This window comes from Symphodus melops, assembly GCF_947650265.1.
Source record: "Symphodus melops genome assembly, chromosome: 1".
Lineage (NCBI taxonomy): Eukaryota > Metazoa > Chordata > Actinopteri > Labriformes > Labridae > Symphodus > Symphodus melops.
This window is the reverse complement of record NC_136691.1, coordinates 9,039,156-9,063,649: the sequence shown is the minus strand read 5'-3', so window position 1 is coordinate 9,063,649 and position 24,494 is coordinate 9,039,156. Positions and strand designations below refer to the sequence as shown.

Below are 24,494 nucleotides of genomic sequence, written 5' to 3'. Positions count from 1 at the left end.
CATCAAAAGCCTAAAGCCACATGCCTTTATAATCCTCATCCCATCTCAACACACACCTAGAAAGAGAAGAGGAGGCTTCATCTATGTGATCCTTTTAATACGGTCCTTTGCTAGTACAAGGCCAATGACAACTTCTGCTCAGGAAATTGGCACCGTCTCCTCTCCTGTGGTGCCATGCTGTTGTCATTGCAGCCCTGGCCCTTTTACTGGGACTTAAGAGTCAGGGAGCTGAGCTGACCCGAGCAACTTAACCGAGAAGACCAAATCAAATCAAGGAACAAGCTTTAGGTTGCGTTGGAGTCAGCAGAAGTGAGAGGACACTGTGACAGTGCACAGTCACAGTGATGCAGGCGAGGGCATACGGGTCATTTGTCCCTGGTGCTAAGGACTTTATTTTTGCAAAAGGTTACTAATAAGCAAGCTGGACTGGTAATGCAGGAGGTCAGTGTTTATATGAGGAAACACTACTATTGTCCAATGTCAAAGTATTCCCCCGTACAAATCAAAATGACTCTACAATTTGGCACTACAAAAAAAGTACAAATGCACTCATTTCATTTCAATGAAGACTTTATTTTGAAAAAGAAAGTAGCAGCAGCTTAGACAACTGCTGATGCCGACACTTGACTGCGAAGGTCAAGGCCCTAATGGCAAACTATAAAATAAGAGACAGTGTGAGCAAGCAAAAAGACAAAGAAACTCTGCCCTTTACCTCTGCCTCCTCCTCTTCCTCCTGCTCCGATTCGTGAACTGACAAGATATTAAATCAGAGCCAAAACTCAATTAAAAAAAGTGCTGTGTTGTGCTGACACGAAAGGAAGAGGGCGAAAAATGAGCCTGAGTGATTTACAGTGTGACTGGAGGACACTTTAAGAGACGTAGAAGAATCAGAACATTTTAGAGAGCAGGCATGACACACAACTTTAAACGCTGTTGATATCTGATAACAGCAGTGAACCGGTAAAGTGACAACATCAGGGCTATTCGTAGGATTGTTTAGTCAGATTTATAAATGGACAACGAAGGTGTCCATTTATAGTGTTTAGTGTTTCAGTCAACGAACAAGCACCGCGTGTGAAGCACCGCAAGTCCACAGTAACTTATAACCAAACTGTCATTTTTAACTGCAACACTTTCAAACTGTCGTAAACCTGCTTGAAAGCCACACAGGGGCAGATGAGGTGACTCTTACCCGCGCGAGGCCAGGACTTTAAGGACAGGCTCGATGATTTTGATCAGCTGGGTCTGTGTGTGGCCTTTCATTGCCATCCCCTTTATGGAGGCAGTCATAGCATGAGATGTCGGAGAAAGGTGGCTGCTGAACCGTAAACGCTGTGTGGACATGGAGATGGAGCTTATAAATCTCCTAAGTCGCTTCCTGCTAAAGTCTCGGTAACATTTCTGGAGTCTTGTAGACTCAGAAAACTGTAAGAGCATTCACCAACCGCACTGGAGATTTCTGCTGTTATGGGCTCTAACTACCTTTGGGAAGCAGCTTTTTGTGACTTTGATTCTTAATTCAGAACAAGACCGAGTGATGAGCATTGAAATGACTGTATGAGAGTGAACCTAAAGAGGACACACTCCAGCATATACCTCTATAGTGGACCCAATGCAATGCCAGTCATCTCACCAACTGAAAAAAAGAGTGCACGCGTCACATACTGTGCTTGTAAGGTGACGTCGAGGATTATGAGGATGCAGCAGGAGTGATTCAATATTCTCATTAAAATAAGAATACAAAAAACATTTTGAAGATAATCAGGAAGGAAAATAGAAATCCATGTTTTCTTTTGTGAATGTAGGTGCAGATGATAAAAAAAACACTTAAAACAGATGGGTAGTGTGTATTCTTTGTACTTTGATGTGAAGTTGAGAAGTTTGCTAAGATGTTGTGGTTCTTGTTGCATTCACTAAGAATATTGTCTCTGCCAACCCTCACACTGTATGATTCTGAACTGAAACTATAAAAAAAAAAAAATAATCTAAGAACACCTTTCACATAACAAAAAGATGAAGAAAATTATTTCTGAGGAAACAACAATGTTCTTTACAGCTGGAACATGGAGCTTTCTCCTGCTAACACGTCTCCAAGCAAATTGAATCCCTATCTTTGTTTGATCCTGGACTACAAATGCTTCTCACAGCATAAAGAACCGGCACGGTGCCAAAGGCCACATGAACACACAAGTACACCTGGGGCTGAGGAAGCAGCAGAGATGAGTGTTATGCAACATGTCCTCTCAAAGGATGGATTAGCACACCAAAGCCATTTCTGCTAAGCACATTCGGTGAGAGCATTTTAACATAGTGAATGGGTTCATGTACTTTCAATCCTGAGCAGGGCTTCTTATGCCAGGAGATCAGGTAAGGAGAAAGCAGAAGAGGATACTCGTGTGAAGGTAATGACAGACACGGTGGAGGGGTCCTGATAGGACGAAGAGGAGGATGGAGAACCCGGGTTTGAAGGAAGTGCGAAGACAGCATAACAAGCCCAGGAACCACAGACATAGACAAGATGGTGATGAGAGAAACTGAGGTAGAAGTGCAACTCTTCCCTTTAATAGTCATTGCCTTTACAAAGTCTTCTAATCCAATATTACTATCCTAACTAAGTCTGAACAGACATTTTAGTTGCACTGGATCCCAGTCCTCCTCTCCACTCATTTGAAAAACGGTCCCAAATAAGTGCCGTTTTTTTTCCACACTAACATCTTCCAGGAATAGCATCTGATTTATTTATGAGAAACCCAATTTAGCGCACACAAATGTCACATGAAAATGAGAGAGGAAAGTGTGGTTTTTGATTCATCTACGAGAGAGATTCATTCCCTATGATGTTTAAAGATCCAACATTTTCAGAGGCAACAGCCTAAACAAGAGGTTTAGACAGTGTGCAAAGACCCGTCTACGAAGTTAGACATTTCTGCCACTTACATTTTTCATAACTTCTCCAAAAGAACACCAAGTCTTCGTGTCTCAATCCGGTGCAATATTAGAACTAACTCAACGACCATTGGATCAGCTGTAAACTATTCTGAGTTTAAACCGCCTTGTTGAAAGAGCCTGGATCTGGCCACAAACAAAATCCAACAAAAAGAGACTCCTGCCTTTAGATAATCAAGTACCCACAAGACTCATGGGAGTGTGTATGAACTGAGCCGTCAATCAAAAAAAAGTCTCATCCATCGTTTAAAATGAGGAAGAAGAAATAACTCACAAGCACAATGTCAGACTTTATAAGGTTGAATATTTTTAGCGGCAAAGGAAAAATTCCCTCGAGACGGTCACTTTATGTTCTACTTTCTCTCGCAATGTCTATGCTCACGAACGAGGAGACACAGTGTACTTACACAGACTGAGACACACAACGACTTACTGTAGCAAAAATACAACAAGTATGATGCAGCATTTAACAAGCTTAATGTCAGGACAAGAAGTCACACAGTGAGCAACACATATGCTGCAGAGGAATTATTAAAGTAGGAAGTGGATGTGCATTTCTTTACGCTGTGGTCATGTGAAAAATAAATCCTAATTTATTTAGATACTATACTTCTTTATTATGAGAATAAAGAAATACCAATGACCCAACTTTAAGGAGATGAAGCTGCTCTTCCCTACAGTGAAAATAACAGTACTTCCATCACTTAGTACGAGATATATTTGTGCTTTCATTGCAAGCAGAAATATCAGTTGACAGGATTCTGACAGACAATTTGCCCAAAACCTTTGCAGCAGCCAACACTGCACGTCAACATACTGACAGATATATACAAGCCTGTCTCAGATGTTGGGCTCTCACTGAGAATGAATGGACTCCTAGTGACTGGCTGCTCAGTCTGTTCAGCATCAGGCTGTCAAAAGGAGCCTTGATCTATTCTGATGCGTGGTCCCATCGGGAGTTCTCTGCCGCATCAAACACACAGGAACTTAACAAGACCCCAAACTTTTTGCTTTCTTCTATTTTTAAGTTTATTCGAGCGAGGTGTAATGACACGGCAGATCTGCAACTATTAAAATAGTGTCGGGATATTTGAGGCCTTTCTTTCAATAGAACTATTTTTACTCTTCTGATAGATTTATTTTTAGTCTTTAAAGATGTTTGTGTCAAGTAAACGTTCACTGTTGTTCTGTTTAGTATAACAGTTGACACTGGTACAGCCAGGCTCTGGAAGTAACATTTAAGCTGAACAGTGTGAACACAAACCCAATTAAACTATCTTTAAACAGAAACATTCACCGGTTCCATCTTCTCCGAAACATGCATGTTTTCTCTTCTTGAACCTCTGTACTTCTGAATCATTTCTTGGGAGGATGTGAAATGTCATTTTTCAATATATCAGAAAGGCTGTTTGTAACAGGGGCGACTCCATTCTCATATTTATGATTCCATGTTCGAACATCTTGTTCAGCACTGATGGCATTCGCAAGACAATATAATATTCAAATCATATTGTGTGTACATGATTGTTACTGCTATGTAATTTACTGCTGTGGCTGATGGCTAACAAACCTAGCTTTTGGCTTTCCAACATTCAACTGTCCAAATATAAATCTGCCTTCAAAACAGATGTTAACGTACCAAAAATGATGGTGGACCAAGTTCAAATAAATACTTGTTTTCATGGTTATAAATTGAAATATCAAAAGTATGCCGTTCATTGCGGCACTGCGGGCGGCCTGTGGTGGTCCTTCCCGCATGTCTCTCCCCTCTTCCTCTACAATAAAGGCTATAAAAAGTCAAAAAGAAATCTTAAAAAGAAAAGAAAAAAAAAAAGTATGCCGTTCATGATGGTGTTACCACAAAGTGTCTGATAATCTAACAAGCTCCATGAAAACAGGAAGTATAGAGTAGAAAGTAACTCACTCTGTGAAAAGGTGGATGAGGGAGACAGAACAAAAGGAGCAAGGCTCCACACATACACTTTGCTCTCTTTGAAGCTGCAAGCTTCTAATTATCTCTTACCCTGGCTGATGGGGGAATTAGACACAGGTAGGATCACAGACCTTCAGCAGTGATACACGACGATACAGGACTTGGACCTACATAAACCTTGAATCATCTGAAGACGATCCTGAGGGACTTGTGAGCATGTGCTGGAGCAGGACAAGAGAGTCCTGTCACCAGATATCTGTCAGCTTAAGATCCAGTCTCTACTTACTTCATTCGCCATATTGGGCTAAGTCCAAAAGACAAATCAGTTGAGTGGCCGACTCACATTAAAATGATCATGGGACACTTGGGTCTATACATCACCAGGACTAATCACCAAGATAAAAGATGATCTTTGCATATCTGGACTCCTACACGATGAGTTTATGTGGGATTTTGTTTGTATGGGCTCCCTTCACAACGTGAGTGCAGTTCATTTGGATGAAAGGACACTCGTCATGAGGACAAAGACTCAATGACAGCACAGCACTGGTGTGAAAAAGGACAGAAGTTTAAAAAAGGGATGAGACTGCTTTAACTGCTGGCCAAGCAGCTTTTCAAGACATGGAAAGGTTACCCAAACATATTGACACAGCTCTTTCAAAAATGATTTTTAATAGGATAAAAACATTGGCTAAAGGAGATGATGCCCATTATAAATCATAGAGAGAACTGGAAAACGTAAAGTACCAACTCTTGGGACTCTCTTGGTTTATTGCTCTGAGAGAATATAACGCAAACAGCATCCTCTCCTCTTCTCAACAGAACGGGAATTGAAAAGGACCTGAGTGAGTGCACATATCTGTCAGAACTTGACAGAACTCATTATTCGGCGTGATATTCACCACAGTCAGAATCATGTAATTATGCATGGGGAGGTTGGGTGATCTCCCAAAGCTTTTATTTATTGCTTTATATGAAATCGAGAGTAAAAGTGGGGACCAGAATGACTAGTTTTGTTACTGCCGCTGGGAATTTTTACACAGCTGCATTTATTTGCGCAAAGGATCTTGGATCATTAAAAATAAATAAATAAAAGAATCACCTAATTGTTCATATCATCAGCGTTAGAGAAAAGCTCCAGAAAAGGAAAATCTGCATTGTATAAGTCATGGACGAAATTTCGTGGCACACTTTTTTTACTTTGGAAATACACAACACATCAATGCACAACAATCAGGATTAAAACACAGTGATGATAATAATGAAAAAAGTGAACAAAAACGCTGTGTTCTAATTTTGAGGGCTTCGATTGAATGTCATTCAAACTATAAAAGACAACTAGACAATTCCAGCAGAAATTGTGAGGGTGGTTGCCGTCTGTATATGTGTTTCTGAGTTATACTGCAGTAAGACTGTTTAACTGTAGTCAGCTAACAGCTAAGACAGAACTCTGTCCCACTGCTATGGTCCCACTCAAATGATGATGTCTGATCTCTGAACACCTGCTGCTCACTGATTGGTTGACATTCAGCATTGATCTGCCAAACTGCCAGAACATTCTATCAATGTATTTGAATGGGCTTACCACTGCTCGCAAAACCTCAAATATCTTAAAAACTAAACATGGTATCACCAATCCGTTTGGACTGTGAGCGACAGCACAAATAGGCGCATGTTTTGATGTATTTTATTTTTATCTAGCATTCAGACTGGGACCACAGTGCCAATTTTAAAACATGAGTGAAAACTGTGAAATTCTGGACATCAGTTAGAGTGAGAGCCCAATGTGTGTGTATGTGGTGCGTGACTGTCAAACAAATGCCTCCCCTGGGAGACTGAAACATTTTATGTTTTTACTTTTTGCTTTATGAGTGAGAGGACACTCAGAGCTTTATTTTGATATATTTTGTTTATATATGCGAGCAACAATGACTTCAGGATGGCGATTTACAAATATGTCTCCAAAACTGAACTTTTTGGCAGTTACACTCTAGGATTTGAATTTTTGCCATTCATTTTCAATGGGGCAAATTTTTGTCGTTTAAACTCGATTTGTGTCCACACCGTGTGACCGAAGTTTCCACAAAGTAATAGCACCCATGTCATGACCGAGCCGGTCGTTTTGATACCTTTTTTGTGCGTGTGGCGCAAACGCTGTGGGAGGAGTAGCGTGCGTAAATTTGAGGATATAATAATAAGAATATTTACAATAGTAGTAGTGCGGTTTGCCTTTCAGGCAACCACCCTAATAATATGTCGGAGGTCGTTTCGGATATAATGCGAGTCAATCAGCAACACATCAAGGATCCAGGTCGCAAAGACATGCAACAACACCCAACACAACGCTTAAACTACAACACAAATCATGCAAATTTATAAAGAGGGATCAAGTCAAGTTCAACCTCCACACTTCATGGATCATAACCACGATAAAGATAACTCCAGGTTTTAGATCACGTTCAGCTGGGTAGCATTAAACGACGTCTCTGCAGCGCTTCAGTCACTCTCTGTAGGGATTCATCCACTCTCCTCTCAGCTGCCTTCATGGAATGCTGACAGAGCACTTTGCTCCATCTGAACAACAGCTACACCCACTAAAAGAGAAAACGCAACCTGTGTGCCATCTCCACTGGTGCCAGCACTGCTACATACTGAGTGGAATATTCATACACAGTGGGGCAATAATAGACTGTGACATGGCTTCACTGGTATTTGCATTAACACATTTTCTCAGCACACCAGAAAACGTTTAAGGATATAGTGAAACTAAGATAGGCTAAATCAAATCTTTTAATTAGGAACAGTTAGGAGATTAAATGGATAGCAACCCAGAGCACTTGAGTATCAAGGATGATTCCTCCGACAATGTGACAACGTAACAGGAACACTGCGAGGTGTACCTTTTTTATCATATCATACCAGAGTCTAACCTGTAAAGAAAGATCCTGTCACTTGTATGCTTCGATGTTACTTTTAATGAATGAGAAGAAGCACCATTTTCATGAGTGCAATATTTATTACACCAACAATTTAGACAATAACGAAGATAGCCCCAAATAACCAACACTGACGAAGTCAGTATCGGCTGTTTCCACCATTTGCCGCAATGACAGCAACGTCTCATGCTCCTAACTAGCCTCATGATGTTGTTCTGAGGCAATGCCTTCCACAGGTGCTACAAGCAGTTCTGCCAGGTCACGTCAGGGTCGAGTACGAGCAACCAGTCGCTGCTTCAGCTGGTCCCAGACGTGCTCTATGGGCTTCAGGTCAGGGGACAGTGCTGGCCATACTATGCGTGTGTTCATGGCTGCTTGAATGATGAACTGGGAATTACTTACTGACAACACCAGCTTTTGGTACCCCCAGAATGTTGAAATTGATGGCACATTTAAAAGGCTCGAATTTTTGTATTTTTTTTTTGGTTCTGGTCCCAATATGTATGGCGCACCGTACACAGCGAGACCATTACGTGGAAAACACAAAATGAGGTGACTATCACCCAAATACAACCGACTCCCTATCCCAAAAATCACTGAAGTGAAACAAACACCTTATGTATGAAACCCACTGAGGACCTCACAATCTAACTTATTGTCAGTAGTGTATATGGCTTCTTCACAAACATGTTTTTTGTTTGTTTCCCTGATAATTCAAACACAACCATCAGGATTTTTGCTTTAAAAAAAAACAAAACAACAACATTCACAGCAATTTACCATGAAGAAGCTCTTACCTCGCTGTTGTGTCCTCTGAGGTTGAAGTTGACTCTCTGCGGGGTGGGTCGGTCCCTTCGACAGTGGCTAGACGTGAACGTGACCCCGACAACTCCCCGACCATTCCCGGTAGCGAGCCAGCCCTCCTCGTAGTAGCGCTTCCTGCACACCGGCTTCTCCTTCTCGCTCTTGGGCACGCGGCCCTTCCATGACAGGCACAGGATGTTGGAGTCGCTGCAGAGGACCGGGCCATGCTCTACGGCAGCGAACATCCCTGCGGCGATCTTCACAACCCCCGTGGATAATAGACAAAAATATAATCACTCAAAAGGAAGTCAGACGTTTGCCAGAGTGGTTGAAGTGTCTATGGGCGTCTCTCCTTCACTGAGGTTACTGGTTCTGTGTCGGATGTGAGACAGCGACGACAGTGCATAGTAAATGCGCTTTCATTCTGTTATTTTTCAATAATAAAAAGGTGAAAAATTGAGGTCAAAACTCAGGATTTAAACTGGATTGCTGGATATAAGATGTCATATAGCCAATGGGCTGTGTACACAACAAAAGGCACTCATTCAAGTTATTCTGATGCTTTAGATCAGGGAACTACCTCGTTGATGCTGTTTCAATGACAAGGCAACAGATGGGGGTACGGGAAAAAATATTTAGGAATCCCTTGTGGCAGATTCAAGACTCATGTCAGCTTTTCAAAAAGAAACATCGACAAAACCAAAAAAGCTTTTTCTTGTAAACTCATCAACAGGCAAGGCTTCCATTCCATTCAACTGGTCCCAGTGCTTCCAGTTGATGCAAGTAAGGTTTCTGTCCGGTTCAGTGTAACATTTCTGGGCTCCACGTCCTCCCCATACGACCCCAGCCGTCTGTGAGAGAGGAGGAGCAGGGAATCCTCTCCATCAGCTGTGTGCCAGAAGGAGAGATGCTGCTCCCAGTAACGTCATCACGTCAGCCAGTCTGCCTTTTCAACCAGCTGCAGGGATCCCATGGAGGACTGCTTAAAAAAAAAAAAAACAATAATCGAAAGAGGTGTCATTTCCATGTACAAACAGTCACCATCACATAAACAAACAAACAAAAAAAAGCTGTATTAGCAGGCGGTGTCTCGGTAGAGGCAGAGTAGAAGTGCTGGAAGCACTGATCAGCCACCTACATTCGTTTATTTAAATATTAATGCGCTTTCCTAAAATTACCACTCACTTACCGCCTGTCACACTGAGCAATCACTTTAGGACTACCCTGCTCTGCGGAAGGATATTTAACAAATTAATTAATTATATATAAGAATCATTAATCAGTTCAACACCAGATGTATGTATTATTAACTGACTGAAGCTGCCATTCACAGAAATCAAGTAAAAAAATGGTGACATTATGAAATGAGAGCAGCTAACCGACCAGGACTCAACAAATGTTCAGATTTGTGAGGTTTTTGGTTGTCAGCTGATGAATTAAAAAAAGAAAATGTCAACACACCAGAAAAAGAAAAGAAACGACATTAAGATTAAATCAAATGTCATCACAAAAGAGAAAAGTATCCACCCGGGGAGCAAGCTCCAGCTGAAATAAAAACAGTGACATTAGTGTTAAAATAAGCCAGTCTGATGTTACATTAGAGGGAAAAAACAAGTGATGTTCAAATGATTGTAAATGACACTCAAATATAGCCGAAACCCCCGTGAGATGATGCAAAACAACCAATAAACCGTGAGCTGCCTGCTAGCTCCACTTAGCTCGATCCTGAATGATGATGTTGGATAAAGTAATAAATATTTATCAGGGTTTCACACATCTAAACATGTCAGCGGTGGATTTAAGCTTTTATTATGTTTCTTCTTTGTGTGATAAAGATAACTGAGTCGCTCTGGATCACAGCTAAACGCTCTCTGTCTCTGTTGTCTTATCCTCAAAAAAAAAAAAAAAAAAAAAAACACGGACCGTATCAGCTAACCGGCTAACCGACTAGCTACCTAGCTGAAGCCGAACCACCATCGAGGGGTTCTGGTCTCCGTCCATCCGCCGCTGGCACTCCTCGATAAGGCTAAGACTAGCAGCTAGCCAGCTGTTTATCCTCATGTCTTTTTAAATATGACCAAGAATCTAAAATAACCCCATGTCTATGGTGTGACGGGCTTATATAGGCAAAAAAAACCAGACCTGTCGTCAACAAAGCCGGAGAGCCATCAGAGTCCAGTGAGAGCTTACCTCGTCTCTGTGCTGCTGCTGCTGCTGCTGCTGCTGCTGATTCCTCCGCCTGCAGCCTGCTGCTGCTGTACAGGGCCCGACCCGACAGCCGAGTCACGTGACAGCCACGTGATCCAATTAAATTATCTCAGTTCACATCAATAAACGTTTTAATTTTAAGGAACAAAGGATGTGCTCTTTACTGTCCTACTGCAAAGATGATGGCTAAACTCGAATCTAATCTGTATACTGTTTTTATTATTATCTTGTGAAATGTCGAAATGCTTTTTGTGCCCGTGTAAAGCACTTTGAATTACCCTGGTGTCTGAAAGGTGCGACATAATCAAACAACAGTGCTGATCATGCTGCTGTCTACTCTGTAGTTTGTAACTAACATGGAAAATTGACTTGCATTTGTTTAAGTATGTTTTGTTGTGTTTTTGTTTTATTTTTATTGTTGATTTTTTCTCTTTCCTCTCCTTCTATTTTAATTGAGTTTTTTTATCCTTTCAAAAGTCGCCTGTGTGGACAAGTGTTGTAAATAAGCACATGTGCTAAAACACTCAAATCAATGCATCTATATGTGTCTTTGGTATATTACCACATCGTTAAATAAATACGAGAAATAAGTACTGTCCTTGGTGTAATGTTGCTTCAAAGTAATGTCATCAAAAGGGTAGTAAAGTAAAGGTTGTCAATTTACACAAAAATAATCCCCCATTGTTTAAATATTGTTAACAAATTGTTAAACATCGATTTAATTTCAAGTACACAACAAATGATACTGTACAGGGTTATTTTGCCATCATTGTTTGATATTATGAATATTCATATTCTGATATTATGGTCTGATATGTTCTTCTCTCTCAGGTAACAGATGGAGTTCAGTAGATGTTTACCCTCCAGTACACATGAGGGCAGCACTGGACTTACTATTTCCCTTTAGTTTGACTGTCCTCAGAAACATGGCGGCCTCCGTGTCTTTCAGGCGAGGATGTAGTTCTTTGGCAAGGATATTTAATGGTTTCTCTCATTTGGTACGTTAACTCTCATTATGTTTTTATGTTGAACAACTTCTAGAAACGATTTGTCTAAGTAGTAGCATTTTGAAAGAGGATAAGTTTAACGTAATAAGAAAATAACTCTTATTTTTGGACTGTAAGCTGTTGTGTCACGATGTTAGTAGAGTAAATGTCATTAATGTGCATTTATTCACAGGGGCCGAGAGCCGTGCTCGCTTCTTCAACTCACCGGAAATGTAATATCATCAGGTAGGCCAGTTTTTTCTCTTATTTACTGAACGCACATAATTACTACAACCTTTTTGATATCATCTGAAACATTAACTATGGTCGCAATCAAGTGTTGGCAGCCCACATTCGTTTGACTTTTTGATTTGCAGAAATGATTCCAACTCATCCAATCCAATAACATGTGACTATATTGTGCAGAACTTTTTATAAGTTTATAAGTGATGTTCATTTGCAATAAATGATTCACTGCTGTGTCTGTGCAGGTCTCATCTCCAAGACATGTCCAGCTCGTCCTTCCACACAGGAACAGTGTTTTTATCAGCACCCCCATTAGTGAGTTATCTGTAGGGTTCTTTATTATTCCTAGAGTGCCTTTTTAGTAGCCCAGTATTTTAACAAAAATACAAACCCATGTTCAAGTATTTGCTTCCTTGCAGATCACAGTGACAGAGGAGCCAGACACACTGTTGCAGAGGGTGTCACTACTGGTCAAAGGACATGACCAGGCTGTGTTGGACAGCTATGAGTTCTTTGCCACAATGGCGGCCAAAGAACTGGGCATCAACATCAACAAAGTGTGAGTACTACTGGGGTCAAGCTGCCTTACAGTGCAGAAGCACTTTAGCCACTATATTATGAAACATTTTTTCTTCACTGACAATACGTTGATCTTTTTTTCTCGACAGACATAAACCTCCTAAGGACATAGAAGGGCTCACAGTCCTGAAGTCAGTTCACATCTTTAAAAAACACAGGGTCCAGTATGAGATGAGGACACACTATCGATGTATTGAGGTAATAAGTGTGAACCTGGTTACTTATATTATGCTGAAAACATGTTCAATTTAAGTATCAAGACCATCTAAAAAATCTGCCATATTATTTTCCCCAAAATCCAATTTCAGTGTTAGTGGCCAAACAAATTATCTGAAGGATTGGTTTAAGGAAATATTAAAATGTAATAAGACATATATCTGATTGGAAACCAAAGAACTCATTTGGTTATAATTTAGCTTTACAGTAGTTAGTAACGGTATCTGAGATGTTTGTTTTCTTCTTTTGTAGCTGTCTCATTTAACAGGCTCCACTGCACAGGTGTTCCTTGAGTATGTCCAGAGGAACCTCCCGGAAGGTTTAGCCATGGAGGTGACAAAGGTAAGAGTCAGTCATGCATCAGTAACAGCCCAGCCTGCTCTATCTGCTCGTGCAGTCAAGTGGCTTAAATATACATAACAATGTTTTGTCGTCCTGTTTATGTTCTCAGACTGCCATGGAGAAGGTTCCAGATCACATCCTTGAACCCATGTGGAAGGAGAACCCCGCTGAGGATGGGCCCAGTCAGTGAACATTGGATGTGAAAGCAATATTTACATGCAGTTGTCAGTAGCTTAAACACGGCATGTCGTATAGAGCTTATCATCATTATCATCAATACAGTGGAGTTGTATTACTTTATTTCAACATGTAAATTATGTGTTACTGCGTACTTTTATATTGCAGTTTTTACTGTGAAAAAACAATGTTAAACTAATTGTAAAAATGTTTCCACAGAATAAATTCTGAATTTAGTGACATTCACATTTTTTCTTGATTATTAAGTCGCTGTTTGAACAAAAGTTCTTATACTGAATTGTACAATGTTTTTTTGTTGTTTATTTTCCCATGTGTTTACAGTGAAGTCAATCTTTAATCAATCAATATTTATTTGTATAGCGTCAATTCACAACAAGTGTTATTGTTAGACACTTTCCACAGTGGGATCATGTTTATGAGGCAGAAAACACAGACCAATACAAGAGATGTCTACATTTGTTTTATTGAATAGTTTGGAAACACAAAACATACAAAATGATTAAACGATCTACTGCTGAACAGTGAAAACCACACGTCAGGTTAAATGATTAGAAACAAATACATACCTGTTTTATATGATTTTTTTTGTTGTTGCTAAAAATCATCTTTTTTGTGTTATTGCCCCACCCGTTCCCCGATTCCTGCATTATAATCCATTTTACAGAGGAGTATCTATCAAGATATACTGAGTCATCCCGTTTTCTATCCCATAATGGCCACAAATGGTATTAAAACTTGACTGTAACCAGTTTATATTTAAAGAATCATAAAACATCTTGATGTGACTGAAATGAATGAAATCTAAAGTTTTACAGGTTTGCAGGTTCCAGAAATTCAGCTCCACAAGCATCACAGACACTTGGCGTCCTGCCTTTGTCCTCCTTTTGGGCTAAATCCTACCAATATTCAGTCATGATAATGGAGTTGTGGAATAAATACCAGTTTAGAGTAATACTGCTATAATTCTTGTAAACTTTCAGGAAAACAAGGAAACGATTGTGAATATTTAACTGATATTTCATACCAGTTTCTTCTCTTTTTGTCCAGTGTTTGCAGCCAAGTGCTTTAAGACTACAAATGTATGGATTTATTATTCAACTGCACAATGCATCGTTAATTGCACCATGAAGGAGCCTTTAATCTTACTTATCAGCTAAACAGAACTTTAGCTATCCTAAATATCTTCCACACCTCTGCTTTCCTTTTATGTTCAAATATCCACATTTGTTGTAAGTGCAATAATGCTGCTTTATAGATTTGTCTCATCCACTACCCCAAAGTTTACTTGCTGATCATTTTTTTGAGGCCAATAACAAAACATAAATTTCCTTAAGCGCTTACCCATGGTCCTCTGTGTCTCAGTGACTTCCATCCTGAAAGAGAGAATCTCCAGGCATCAGGGAGGGAGGGGTTTAGAGGATTTAAGACACAAGAGGCTCACCTTTTCAAGTGTCGTGCCAGACCTCAGGCGTCACACCGCTGGTGAAGGAGGGGAGAGATGCGAGGGAGGACCAGGGTTCCTGGAGCCTGGGAGGTTAACTGTACTGTGTGCCCCCCTTCAGGAGACAACAACAGTCAGTCTGTTACAATCAACCAAAGAAGGGACAGAACAAGAAGGAGCTGCAGAGACGGAAAAGGCGGCAAAATGTACTGAAAGTGCGGAAGAGACGGAGAAGGACAGACAGAAGAGAGGCAGAGGGCAACACCTGTCTGTGAATAAATGTATGAAGTAGGTGAGCTGTACATCTGCAGCCATGTTTCAGTGTTCTGTAGAGATTTGGTGGCTGAGGGAACTAAGTGCTTTTTTCACCTAGAGGAATAGACAAATCCCTGTGTGTGCAAGCAGAACATAAAACACTCCACTCTTTATGTGACCTGGCTTTCTCACTACATCACCTGTCTTTAAATCTATATATTCAGTAACCTTTAAAAAGGGAAAACAACCTGATACTGACGTCAGTATATGGATCAGATGTTGAGGAGAACGAGGCTAAGCTCTTCAGTTGTATTCTCTGCTCAGTACAGAGTACAGGCCTGGCATTATGCTCGAAGACAGTATGCCTGCATGCATGAGGCGAAAGAACAGTCTTAAGTTTTGTGACTTAATAGTGATGAACATGACAGTAACTGTTTTTGTTTATTTAATTCTTCAGTCAATAATATGGTGTGTTCTTCAAGTTAGATGTTAGGAAAGCAATATCTAAGTCACCCTCATGTTGCCTTACACATAAAAAATAAATATAATTATAATCCATTCCACATGAGAAGAGTTTTTTAATGCAACTCTAGAATGGGATCAGTACTCAAGTATTTGTTAAAGTTTGATCAGTGCATTCCTGAAAAGAGACGATGAACGCCTCTGTAAGCTTTAAAACCGAAAGAGATGCATCATTTCTAAATTGGTGTCCACTTGATTCAATGTCCCCTTAAATGGTGTCATCATTGTAAATCACTGCAATGAAGAAAATAATGTATTAGACGATCTGGTCTCTGCTTCATACAACAAACGTACGGAAATCAACTAGAATAGGAAAACACATGGGGTCAGACTGCAGATCATCCAAATTGAAAATAAAGATGTGAATGATATTTGTGTGAAGTAGCAAGAACATGCGAAAGTCCAGCGACACATCAGAGTGTTTATCCTTTGCACATGATGTCCTCCTTTTAGACATGCTACCACTGAATTGTCAAGTAAAGCTGTTGGTGGAGAGCAGACCTCCAATCACTTTAAGTTTATGTTTTGTTGGATGGCAATACAACTGAGGAACTGATGTTCATTTTATTAACACATCTGATGATTTTCAATCCTTTGTCTCTATTTTTTGATCATTGATTCGGCTCTAAGTCAAACCTGTCAGTATAAAGATGTGAATCGTTGCACGAATCACATCCTCACTTGTATCATAAGTGACATGTGTCATTGTGCCACTGCAAATCTCCTTCATTTATTACAGATTTGCTGTAAATGGTCATGACAACTCTCAGACTTGTTTGTGAATAAACAAAAAAAGAGAAGTTGAGTTTATTTTTTTGTCGCTTTATTATTATTATTTTGTCTCTCCACGACTATGTCATATGTCTTGACGAATTTCATCAAACACATTCACAGGTTCACAAAACGTCTGTTAATTACAGTGAATTAAGTTTGGAATAACACTTCAAACAAATGCAACACAGTAAAGAGTAATTTCGTATCCTTAACTGAAGCAAATACTAATAGAATTAGCTTTCTTTTATAAACGATACGTCAGTATACTATTCAGTTATAATGCCTTTTCCTTTTTGTCATTACACAAATGTTTGCTGGAGACAAACAAGAATGTTCCAAACAGCTCAATGCTCAACTCAAAATAGCTGCACATTAACGATACATAATAGAAAGCTAAATGAATACTTGACTGGTGGAATATCGTCTTTTTCCTTGAAAAAATACGTCATTGTTAAACAGTATGTGCTGCACTGCTCTGTGAGGTTGTAACAACATAACTATTCCATGTAACACAGGAAAAGTTAAGGGAGGTCCACGGTGTGCTAAACTATAAATGTAGTGCCTTGATCTGTTGTGTACTCTTTTGTTAAATTTTGCCCATCTTCAAATAAGTACTGTCACCCCCTTTTTTTTTTTTTTTTTTTTCTTAAAAAGGATCGGGAACATTTGTTAACGCTCACAGGGTGACTTCACAACAAAAAAACAAAAAACAAAAAAAACAGAACATTAAATAAACTTTGACAAGAATTTTGCCCCTTTAGAGGAAAACTTTCCCTTAACATTGTCAAAAAGTTCCAACAGCACCAACAATATTTCTTTAACATATGTAACAGAATGCCAGGGTGCCTTCACAGTGTCTAAAAGTTGTTTCCTCAGTTGTCACTTTCACATTATTACTTTGCCAGTAGACAAAATCAATAACCAAACATTAGGCCACAGAGTAAGCCATGAAGATACTCAAAGACTTTGTATCACACATAGTTAAGGGGCATTTCATTTACTGCACCACTTTTAGGCCCCTTCTACATTAACAAGTACTTTGTTATCGTTATTAGGGCAGGCTGTGTTAAAAGCGTCGGCCACCAGGGGGCCCTGGCCACCTCTGGCCTCTGCCAGGTGGGGGGTGAGGCGGAGGAGAGACCGGTCCATTGTGGTAGCTGTGTAAAAGGATAAAATCACACATTGGATTTCTTGGCTCTGGCCATTAGGAGCGGCCTGCTCAAGTTTTCTAGTCAGGGATGTTGTCCCCTCTACTGTGTATCCTTTAATGGTCAAATACACTGACGTCTTTCGCAATTTCAATATTCCATGCACTATTTAACAATGTGCTGTAGAACAGGTGGGAACTTATTAATTATTTATGTATTAATCTTTCTCTCTGCATTTGTTGTGCTAAGACAAACTATTCGGACAAAAGCTACATGAAGTCTTTTTTGATTGAAAAACTGCGAGCGAAATGTGATGACTAGAGGACATGTTAAAGTGAAGAAGGCTACATAAGAGGCTTAGAGGGAAAAGGACCGAAAGGAGTGGACACTGCATCACAACCCTCAGTTTTTAGACAATTTGTATTACAGATTTAAAGGAATACAATCGGTGTACAGGTGTCTATACTGCTTACCTGCTGTATATAAATCCATTTGTGAATCTTAGAAGTGTGCAAGAAAAGTGCCAAGAATTGTGACATGCAAAGCTCAAGCGGGAGAGTAATACATAAACAGCTCTTACCCTCTCGGGCCCCGGGGGTTGAAGTGGCGCGGAGGTCCGGGTGGGAGCATACCTCGGCCTCGAGGGTGTGGTGGAAGACCTCTAAACCCTGGATGACCTGGAGGTGGAAGGGGTCCGTGCCTACGGTGTGGAAGTCATACAGTACAGACTTTTGTTTAATTTCAAGTAAGATGACGCCATTGTAAAGACACACACGAGCAATTGTTCAAACAAAAGTAACCTCAGTCAAAGGGATAGTTCAGTATTTTTTAAGTGGGATCGTATGAGGTACTGGTCAATGTGTGCATGTTAGCCACAGGGAATAATGGTCAGCTCAGTCCTTCGTTGAGAAACAGGTTGAAGTGCCAGCACAGAAGCTAGGCTATACAGGTTTGCCAACGGAGCCATCTGTACCTGGGCATGGGTGGGAAGGGGCTTCTCAGGTGCATGGGTGGTGGTGGGGGAGGAGGAGGAGGGCCCATACCCATTGGTCCAACCCTGCCTCCATGTCCTCTAAGGTCTGGGTATGGTCGCATTCTCCTCATTCCTCTGTAAGGCAAGGGCAGGAAATACATCCAATATATATCCAAAAAGAGTAAATGCAGCACATAAAGGGCATCTGTATTCATGCATTTTTATAATATGTTCTATAACAACGTTTGATTTATTACTAAACTTTGCATCAAGTACATTTTGAATATCACTAGTCACTACCTCATGGGTGCGAATCCATTTATGGGCCCATGTTTCAGTCGACCCCTCTCATGTCCAGGTGGACCGAACCCTTTCATCATGCCCCGCCCACCACGCATGCCACCTCGATTCATCCGACCCACTCTGCCTCGGCCTCTAAACCCACGACCCCTGAGGAGATGGAAAAAAATGTTAAGAAAACAGCAATGTCAGGAGTCCAAGTTCAATCCTGTTCATCTGTAATCTGAAGTTTAGTGTAACGTCAAACCTAGAAATCCTCCCCTGCAACATCTGACCATGACAGAGCGCTATATGAACCGAACTGTGTGTGACTTCCTCATACAGACGAGGATGTAAGAAGGATAAGACCAGAAAAGGAGAGAGTATGTTTACATTAGAGAACGCTCATTGACTGCTGTCTAAGGGTGCCTGTTTTCACACTGCATACAGTTTAAAAAACATGACGCATCATTATATACAGCGCTGGACTATAAGGAAGCAGAAGACCAACCTAGATTTGTTGTCCATTACTGGCCTCTCACTGTCCTCCTTGGACGTTTTTGAAGTTTCTGTCGTCTTTTCTTCTGTGTCTGCGTCCATCTGAAAGTATGCAGCTCCATATTTATAAACAGCACTATGTCACCATGGAATTTCAATTCAGTTCAATTCAATTCAAACCTATTTGTAGATCAGGATTTTCTGAAAATAAATTAAATTCTCCAACTTTCATACAAACCATGAGAGAAAATGCAAATACTAAATTTATATGTGCAGAATCTATCTTTTAAAACAGCGGTTCTCCACTGGTCTAGCCTCCAGAATCCACCAACATTCCTGAATAAGAAAATCTTGACTCAAATTTCAGATATTTTTCAACTCATGAGATTTGTTTCATTAAAAAAAAAACAGCGCAGTTTGGACCTCAGATGGTCTAAAACGTATGACAGACAGAAGAGCTGAAACGAAACAAACACGTTTAAAAAATTATCTTTTGACACTTTCCTCCACATCACGACCCACTAGTTGAGAACCACTGATTTAAACTCTGCAGAAGGAAAACATTTGTGGACATTGCCAGTCCATGTAGAAATAATCTGCAGCATCCCCGCAGCTATAGAGTAATCAACCAGAATGTGAACAAATGGTAGCCTCATTTCCAAAGATGTATCTAATATGCAGGAAAACGCTCATCAGTAGAGCCTATAAAACCTCATTTGAAATGTTTAACACTGTAATATTAATAAGATTATGATATATACCTTTGCTGTGAGGTGTTGTTGAATATTTACTTTGAATATCAACCCCCTTACCTCTTCAGAAAAAGACAGATTTATTCTAAATATAAAGGTAATTTATCTTTTATCTTTCAGGTGTTACAGATTGTTTGATTCATGTTCAAAACAAAAAAAAAGACAGTTCAAATGTTAAATGATTAATAACAGGCTTTCCTAAAATTACTCGTGATTTGTGATTTGTAACACCGCCGTATTTTGTTTCCATAATGGGACACATGGCAGTCAAAACTATAGCTCAGCAGATCTGTGAAACATGAAACCCCTGTGTGGCATTCACAGCATTTCTCAACCAGTGGGTGAGGCAGATTGTTTGCATGAGAAAGGTGTCAAGTTTGAGGGTTAGCAACTGCAATTTAAAGCTGATTATATTGATATTCTTAATATTCCCACAGCTCACATCCCCCCTTCAAAATGAAAGCGTCTGTTTCACCGCTAAACTGAGTGAAAGAGTTCTCTTGATTATATGAGTGAAGTAAAAAAAATGGAGGGTGGGCACAATAAAGAAGTTGTCATTTATAATATATATGGGTATCTGCATTTTTGAAATTACTTTACAGACAACTAAGGTGAAATCACCCCAAAGGACAAAACATAAAAGACTGTTTTTTGACCTTTTCTTTCACTGCCTTGACAATTTGATCAAAGATTCATTATTTTCTCTATTCTACCTTGAAGTCAAATCCATCTGAAGTTTTAGGATTTTTAATCTTTGGTTATCTGATGAATGAGTGTCTTCAATTGTGTATTCTGTTCAAATGTGCTGTCTTCATTTTGTAAGCTGTTTGTTTACTATGAATAGTTGGCTGTTTGAAAAGGTTCAGCAGGTTACGTGCTTAGAAAAAAATATATGGTGGTTTTCTATGCTGTGTTGAAGTGTTTTAAGATGACATTTGAATGTGTGGAAACCTTTAAATATGTTCATAAAAAATATCAAGTTAGATGAAGTCTGCTCTCTCTCTCTCTCTCTCTCTCTCTGTCTCTCTCCCATTGAAGGTAAGAAGAAGCTTGCAGAAACAAAGGCACGTCGTGCGTCACGGAAACATTCGTATCCTTCGAGGTGTTTGAAGATGTAAGCAGTGAGCTCTTAAATGTTAACACAGAATCAAGAGAAGGGAACCCATGCAACTAATGCGTTTCCAAACACTCGTGAACATTTGAATAGTGTTAAGCAGCCAGAATCCCAGGTTTATAGCCTAGTTGTAATATTGGACGGGTCCAGTCTAAATCCCGGATTTACAGTCGCAAAGCAAACAGTGGCTTGAACATGGTGTCAGAGTAGACATGTCATGTTAGAATAAAAGCACTCTTAGTCTAATAATGATCGTAAATAAACCCACATTAACAGGGCTGTGTTAAAATGTTGCTCTTGACTAAAAGGGGCGTTCCTGTCATATCCAATCGTTTGGTGAAATGAAAAGATGGGGAGACTTACTTCAGCTGCTGATGCCAGGGAGGTAGATTCAAAATGTAAAATATAACTCTCGTGCCTGCTAAGAAAATTAGAAATCTATGAGAAAATACAAAATACAAAACTTCCCACAAGCCTTACAGCTCCTCCGCGCTTGGAAATGGCGGATCTTCTTCAGACTTGATTCAACACAGGTTGGGATTTCTTTGTGGGGAAAACACAGTGAGGGAAGTGACGCCCACCAGGGGGAGTGCTGGTGTCTGATTGGCTATTTTCCTCACTCATTCAATTTACGTTCAGGAGTCTGGCTTTCTGATTGGTGTAATATGTTGACGTACTGTTCTAATGGTGCTGATCTTCTAAAAGACAGTTCATTGGGTAACTAGGCCACAAATTGAGACTGTAACGTCAATTAACTTTGGATGATAAAAAGTAGCTGACAAAACTGTGACCTGCCAATAAACTGCAGATATAAATGTAGCTTTCTGCTAGCAATTTATCAAAATATTATGGCCTACATGGTCCTTGTAAAAAATAAAGTTAATTCACATGGTGAAATAAAATTACCGGTACCTGTTTAACAGTTCAAACATGTTTCAAAGAAAAAGTTACATAGACCTATCTTATTTTGAAGTAGAACAAATAAATCAAACTTTACCGGATAGGTTAGCATTTATGAAACACAAACTAGGCTAGGCCTATTTATTGAAACATTAAAACTATCAAGCAACTACTTGTTCTATAAATACAAGAGATCGAAACACTGTCTGCAAGTATGAAAAGTGCTCTCTTATTTTTCTGATTGCACAAAAGCTTATTAGCCGGATCATTCATTAGAGAAGCATAAATATGTATTTCAGATAGGCCTACACTAAGATCGAATGGACAAAACAATCAAACAAAGAGCAAAATCTTTTTTCCAAACATTTAATTCATATTTCAATGTACTCATGTACAAAAATAAATGCCAAGTGCCCACTAAAAACAATATTTACACCAAGAGAAGGGCCAAACACAAAGAATATATCAAATGAAACTCAATGATTACGTTGTCAAAAAGATGTGACACATTTTATGAGAGATGATACCACTAACTCCATCAAATGTCCAAAATAGAGTAGGCATACACCTGACGCGTAAAAGTGATCCATATGCGTTCGTTACGCGCGGCCCAGGATGCCTGAAAGCTGGTTGATGTATTCAATAGTGTATTTAAGGGTTTGTATTTTGGTCAAGGGTTGGCCTCTCTTGCTGTAGTCCGACGGCAGGTAGTCGCGGAGCTGATGGAGAGCCTCTGCGAGACTCCTCATCCGCATCTTCTCCCTCTCACTCGCCTTCATCCGTCTTTTAGTGGACATCTTGGGTTTGCCCAGCCTCTTCACTGATGTAGCCCTTCGTCCGGAGAAACCGAATGAGAAATCGTTGATATCCTGATTCCCGCTGGAGTAGCACATCTCCGGTGAGGAGCACATGGAGTCCATCGAGGACACTGGCGATGCGGACAGAATCGAGTCGTGTTCTTCTCCAAAAGCGCTCTCATGGCTCTTCCATTCAGAAAGTATTTCAGCTGTAACATCATCCAGGTCCATGTTAGGAATACCCCGAGTCTTCCAGACGCAGAGAGGCTGGCATGAAGGGTAAGTGACGGACAGATTGTGTGCTGGGGATTTTAGCCAAAGAGGTTTTATATAGAAGCAGATCTCCGGAGGTTTATGGGTTCACAGCTCAGGCGAAAAAAAAGTTCAAAGAAATCCTCAAGTGCCAAAATGCGACCTTCCCGAAGGACGTCGTTGGTTATCACTTGGGTGTGAATAAGGCTAAATAGACGGATAATGTGATAGAAAGAAAAATAATTAGATTCCCCTCGTGGGGTAATGCTCTTTAAAGTCTGCACGAGGACAATTATCAGTTTGATGTGATGTGTCTAATGAAGGATTGAGAGGATGCTGGTTCACCTGAGACCTTCACACCTCTGTGGCAAGTCAGGCCTGCGTGTGTCTTCAGTCTGGAAGTCATAGGCTAAAGTTAAATAAATAAATAAATTCCAATTTTAGTTTGAAAGAGTAGAGCCAGAGCTTACAGTTTTATACATATCAGTAAAATATAAAGAATCAACAGCCATCACTGTCAAATGGCCAAAATACCTAAATCATCACATGTGCTGAATCTTATATTTCTCTTTGCATTTGAAAGTGCTGTCTCCATTTAGGAGAAAACTAGAAGCCTAGGTTTCCAGCAATATTCTTTACATACACAAAAAAGCAAGACTAAACAACATATTGTGGGACACAACTTTATCTGTACTGGAAAAGGAAGCTGAATTTCCTTGAAAAACTGTTAGATTTAATACGTTTTAAGAGGCATCAGTACGACTGCGTTGTTGTTGTTTGGTCAGAGGATGCAGCTGTCACCAAGCTCCTGCCAGACCTTTCATGTCTGAAAAGGTGTGTAAGGCCTCACTCATGATCAAGGGGACCAACACCGGCAGGCTGTAAAACCAATGGCTCAGTGTCCCCTCTGTGTGTCCTGTTTAGCTACTCTGTCTGCCTATTCTAAAAGTGACATTCAGCCTGTCAAACAAACAGCAATGTGAGAAAATAAGCACACGTTTTCCTTTTAAGTGGCATTTAATATGGAAATCGGTGCTAATCCACAACCTCATACCCTGATTAACATAAAGTGATCCTTTCAGGGGCAAAGGAACAGGGTATTTGGTGATTTATTTATTTTTTAATTTGAACTTGAATTTATAAGGATGAACAGACACTTTTAAATACCAAAAAGGACATTGCAATAAACATCAAATACAATTCTTTGATTGCATGATCCCTCCATTCAATCCAGCTGAATTTTTTTTTGACTCAAGGTCTATCAAGTAATTTGTAGAGCTCATGATAAAAGTTTAATACCTAAAAAAATAACTATTGATACATCATCACTAACTGTAAAATTGACACATAAATTACAAAAACTGAGCTGACGACATCTGAATGTAGTTATGTCTC

The 24,494-nt window shown here is 39.9% G+C and overlaps 4 protein-coding genes across 13 annotated transcripts in view; 1 reads left to right on the top strand and 3 right to left on the bottom strand.

The window, feature by feature from the left end:
• Positions 1-10,910, bottom strand: part of tulp4a (TUB like protein 4a) — a 29,492-nt gene extending 18,582 nt beyond the window's left edge. Inside the window, exons 1-3 of one of the 7 annotated variants that reach the window (XM_079361415.1) lie at positions 10,810-10,910; positions 9,200-9,601; positions 8,613-8,991 (exon numbers count right to left, since the gene is read on the bottom strand). In XM_079361415.1, the coding sequence (XP_079217541.1) occupies positions 8,613-8,864 (252 nt within the window). In that variant the 5' untranslated portion in view covers positions 8,865-8,991; positions 9,200-9,601; positions 10,810-10,910. Of the gene's footprint in view, positions 1-8,612; positions 9,602-9,808; positions 9,832-10,761 lie in introns of those variants that run through there. The other 6 variants (XM_079361413.1, XM_079361416.1, XM_079361411.1 and 3 more) reach the window with 6 other exon arrangements.
• A 765-nt stretch (positions 10,911-11,675) lies between these two features.
• mrps10 (mitochondrial ribosomal protein S10) lies at positions 11,676-13,619 on the top strand. Its single transcript, XM_079348537.1, has 7 exons — positions 11,676-11,825; positions 12,007-12,059; positions 12,305-12,374; positions 12,479-12,618; positions 12,728-12,836; positions 13,107-13,196; positions 13,306-13,619. Exons 1-7 carry the CDS (start codon positions 11,700-11,702, stop codon positions 13,384-13,386), a joined length of 669 nt encoding a protein of 222 aa, XP_079204663.1. The 5' UTR covers positions 11,676-11,699; the 3' UTR covers positions 13,387-13,619.
• Positions 13,620-13,994: 375 nt separating this feature from the next.
• LOC306826957 (uncharacterized protein) lies at positions 13,995-21,721 on the bottom strand. 4 transcript variants are annotated; one of them, XM_079348551.1, is made up of 7 exons: positions 21,514-21,721; positions 19,298-19,386; positions 18,808-18,957; positions 18,508-18,642; positions 18,115-18,234; positions 14,836-14,950; positions 13,995-14,767 (listed from the first exon to the last, which is right to left on the bottom strand). In XM_079348551.1, exons 2-6 carry the CDS (start codon positions 19,384-19,386, stop codon positions 14,866-14,868), a joined length of 579 nt encoding a protein of 192 aa, XP_079204677.1. In that variant the 5' UTR covers positions 21,514-21,721; the 3' UTR covers positions 13,995-14,767; positions 14,836-14,865. The 4 variants fall into 4 exon arrangements, with proteins under 4 accessions (XP_079204677.1, XP_079204676.1, XP_079204674.1 ...); XM_079348550.1 differs by having other exon boundaries at positions 13,995-14,950; XM_079348548.1 differs by lacking the exons at positions 13,995-14,767; positions 14,836-14,950 and adding an exon at positions 16,419-17,543.
• Positions 21,722-22,422: 701 nt separating this feature from the next.
• On the bottom strand, positions 22,423-23,916 carry msgn1 (mesogenin 1). The gene has a single exon (XM_079346356.1). It carries the CDS (start codon positions 23,076-23,078, stop codon positions 22,650-22,652), a length of 429 nt encoding a protein of 142 aa, XP_079202482.1. The 5' UTR covers positions 23,079-23,916; the 3' UTR covers positions 22,423-22,649.
• Between the last annotated feature and the right edge of the window lie 578 nt (positions 23,917-24,494).

What these genes read in the sequence shown, in the direction of transcription:
- mrps10 (XM_079348537.1), top strand. Translation starts at nt 11,700, where the DNA reads ATGAGGGCAGCACTGGACTTACTATTTCCCTTTAGTTTGACTGTCCTC. An exon ending in CGGAAATGTAATATCATCAG is followed by an intron (nt 12,060 to 12,304) that starts GTAGGCCAGTTT and finishes GTGTCTGTGCAG; the next exon opens with GTCTCATCTCCAAGACATGT. An exon ending in CACACTATCGATGTATTGAG is followed by an intron (nt 12,837 to 13,106) that starts GTAATAAGTGTG and finishes CTTCTTTTGTAG; the next exon opens with CTGTCTCATTTAACAGGCTC.
- LOC306826957 (XM_079348548.1), bottom strand. Translation starts at nt 19,386, where the DNA reads ATGGACGCAGACACAGAAGAAAAGACGACAGAAACTTCAAAAACGTCC. An exon ending in GTAATGGACAACAAATCTAG is followed by an intron (nt 18,958 to 19,297) that starts GTTGGTCTTCTG and finishes CCATCTCCTCAG; the next exon opens with GGGTCGTGGGTTTAGAGGCC. An exon ending in AACCCCCGGGGCCCGAGAGG is followed by an intron (nt 17,544 to 18,114) that starts GTAAGAGCTGTT and finishes CCTTTTACACAG; the next exon opens with CTACCACAATGGACCGGTCT.
- msgn1 (XM_079346356.1), bottom strand. Translation starts at nt 23,078, where the DNA reads ATGGACCTGGATGATGTTACAGCTGAAATACTTTCTGAATGGAAGAGC.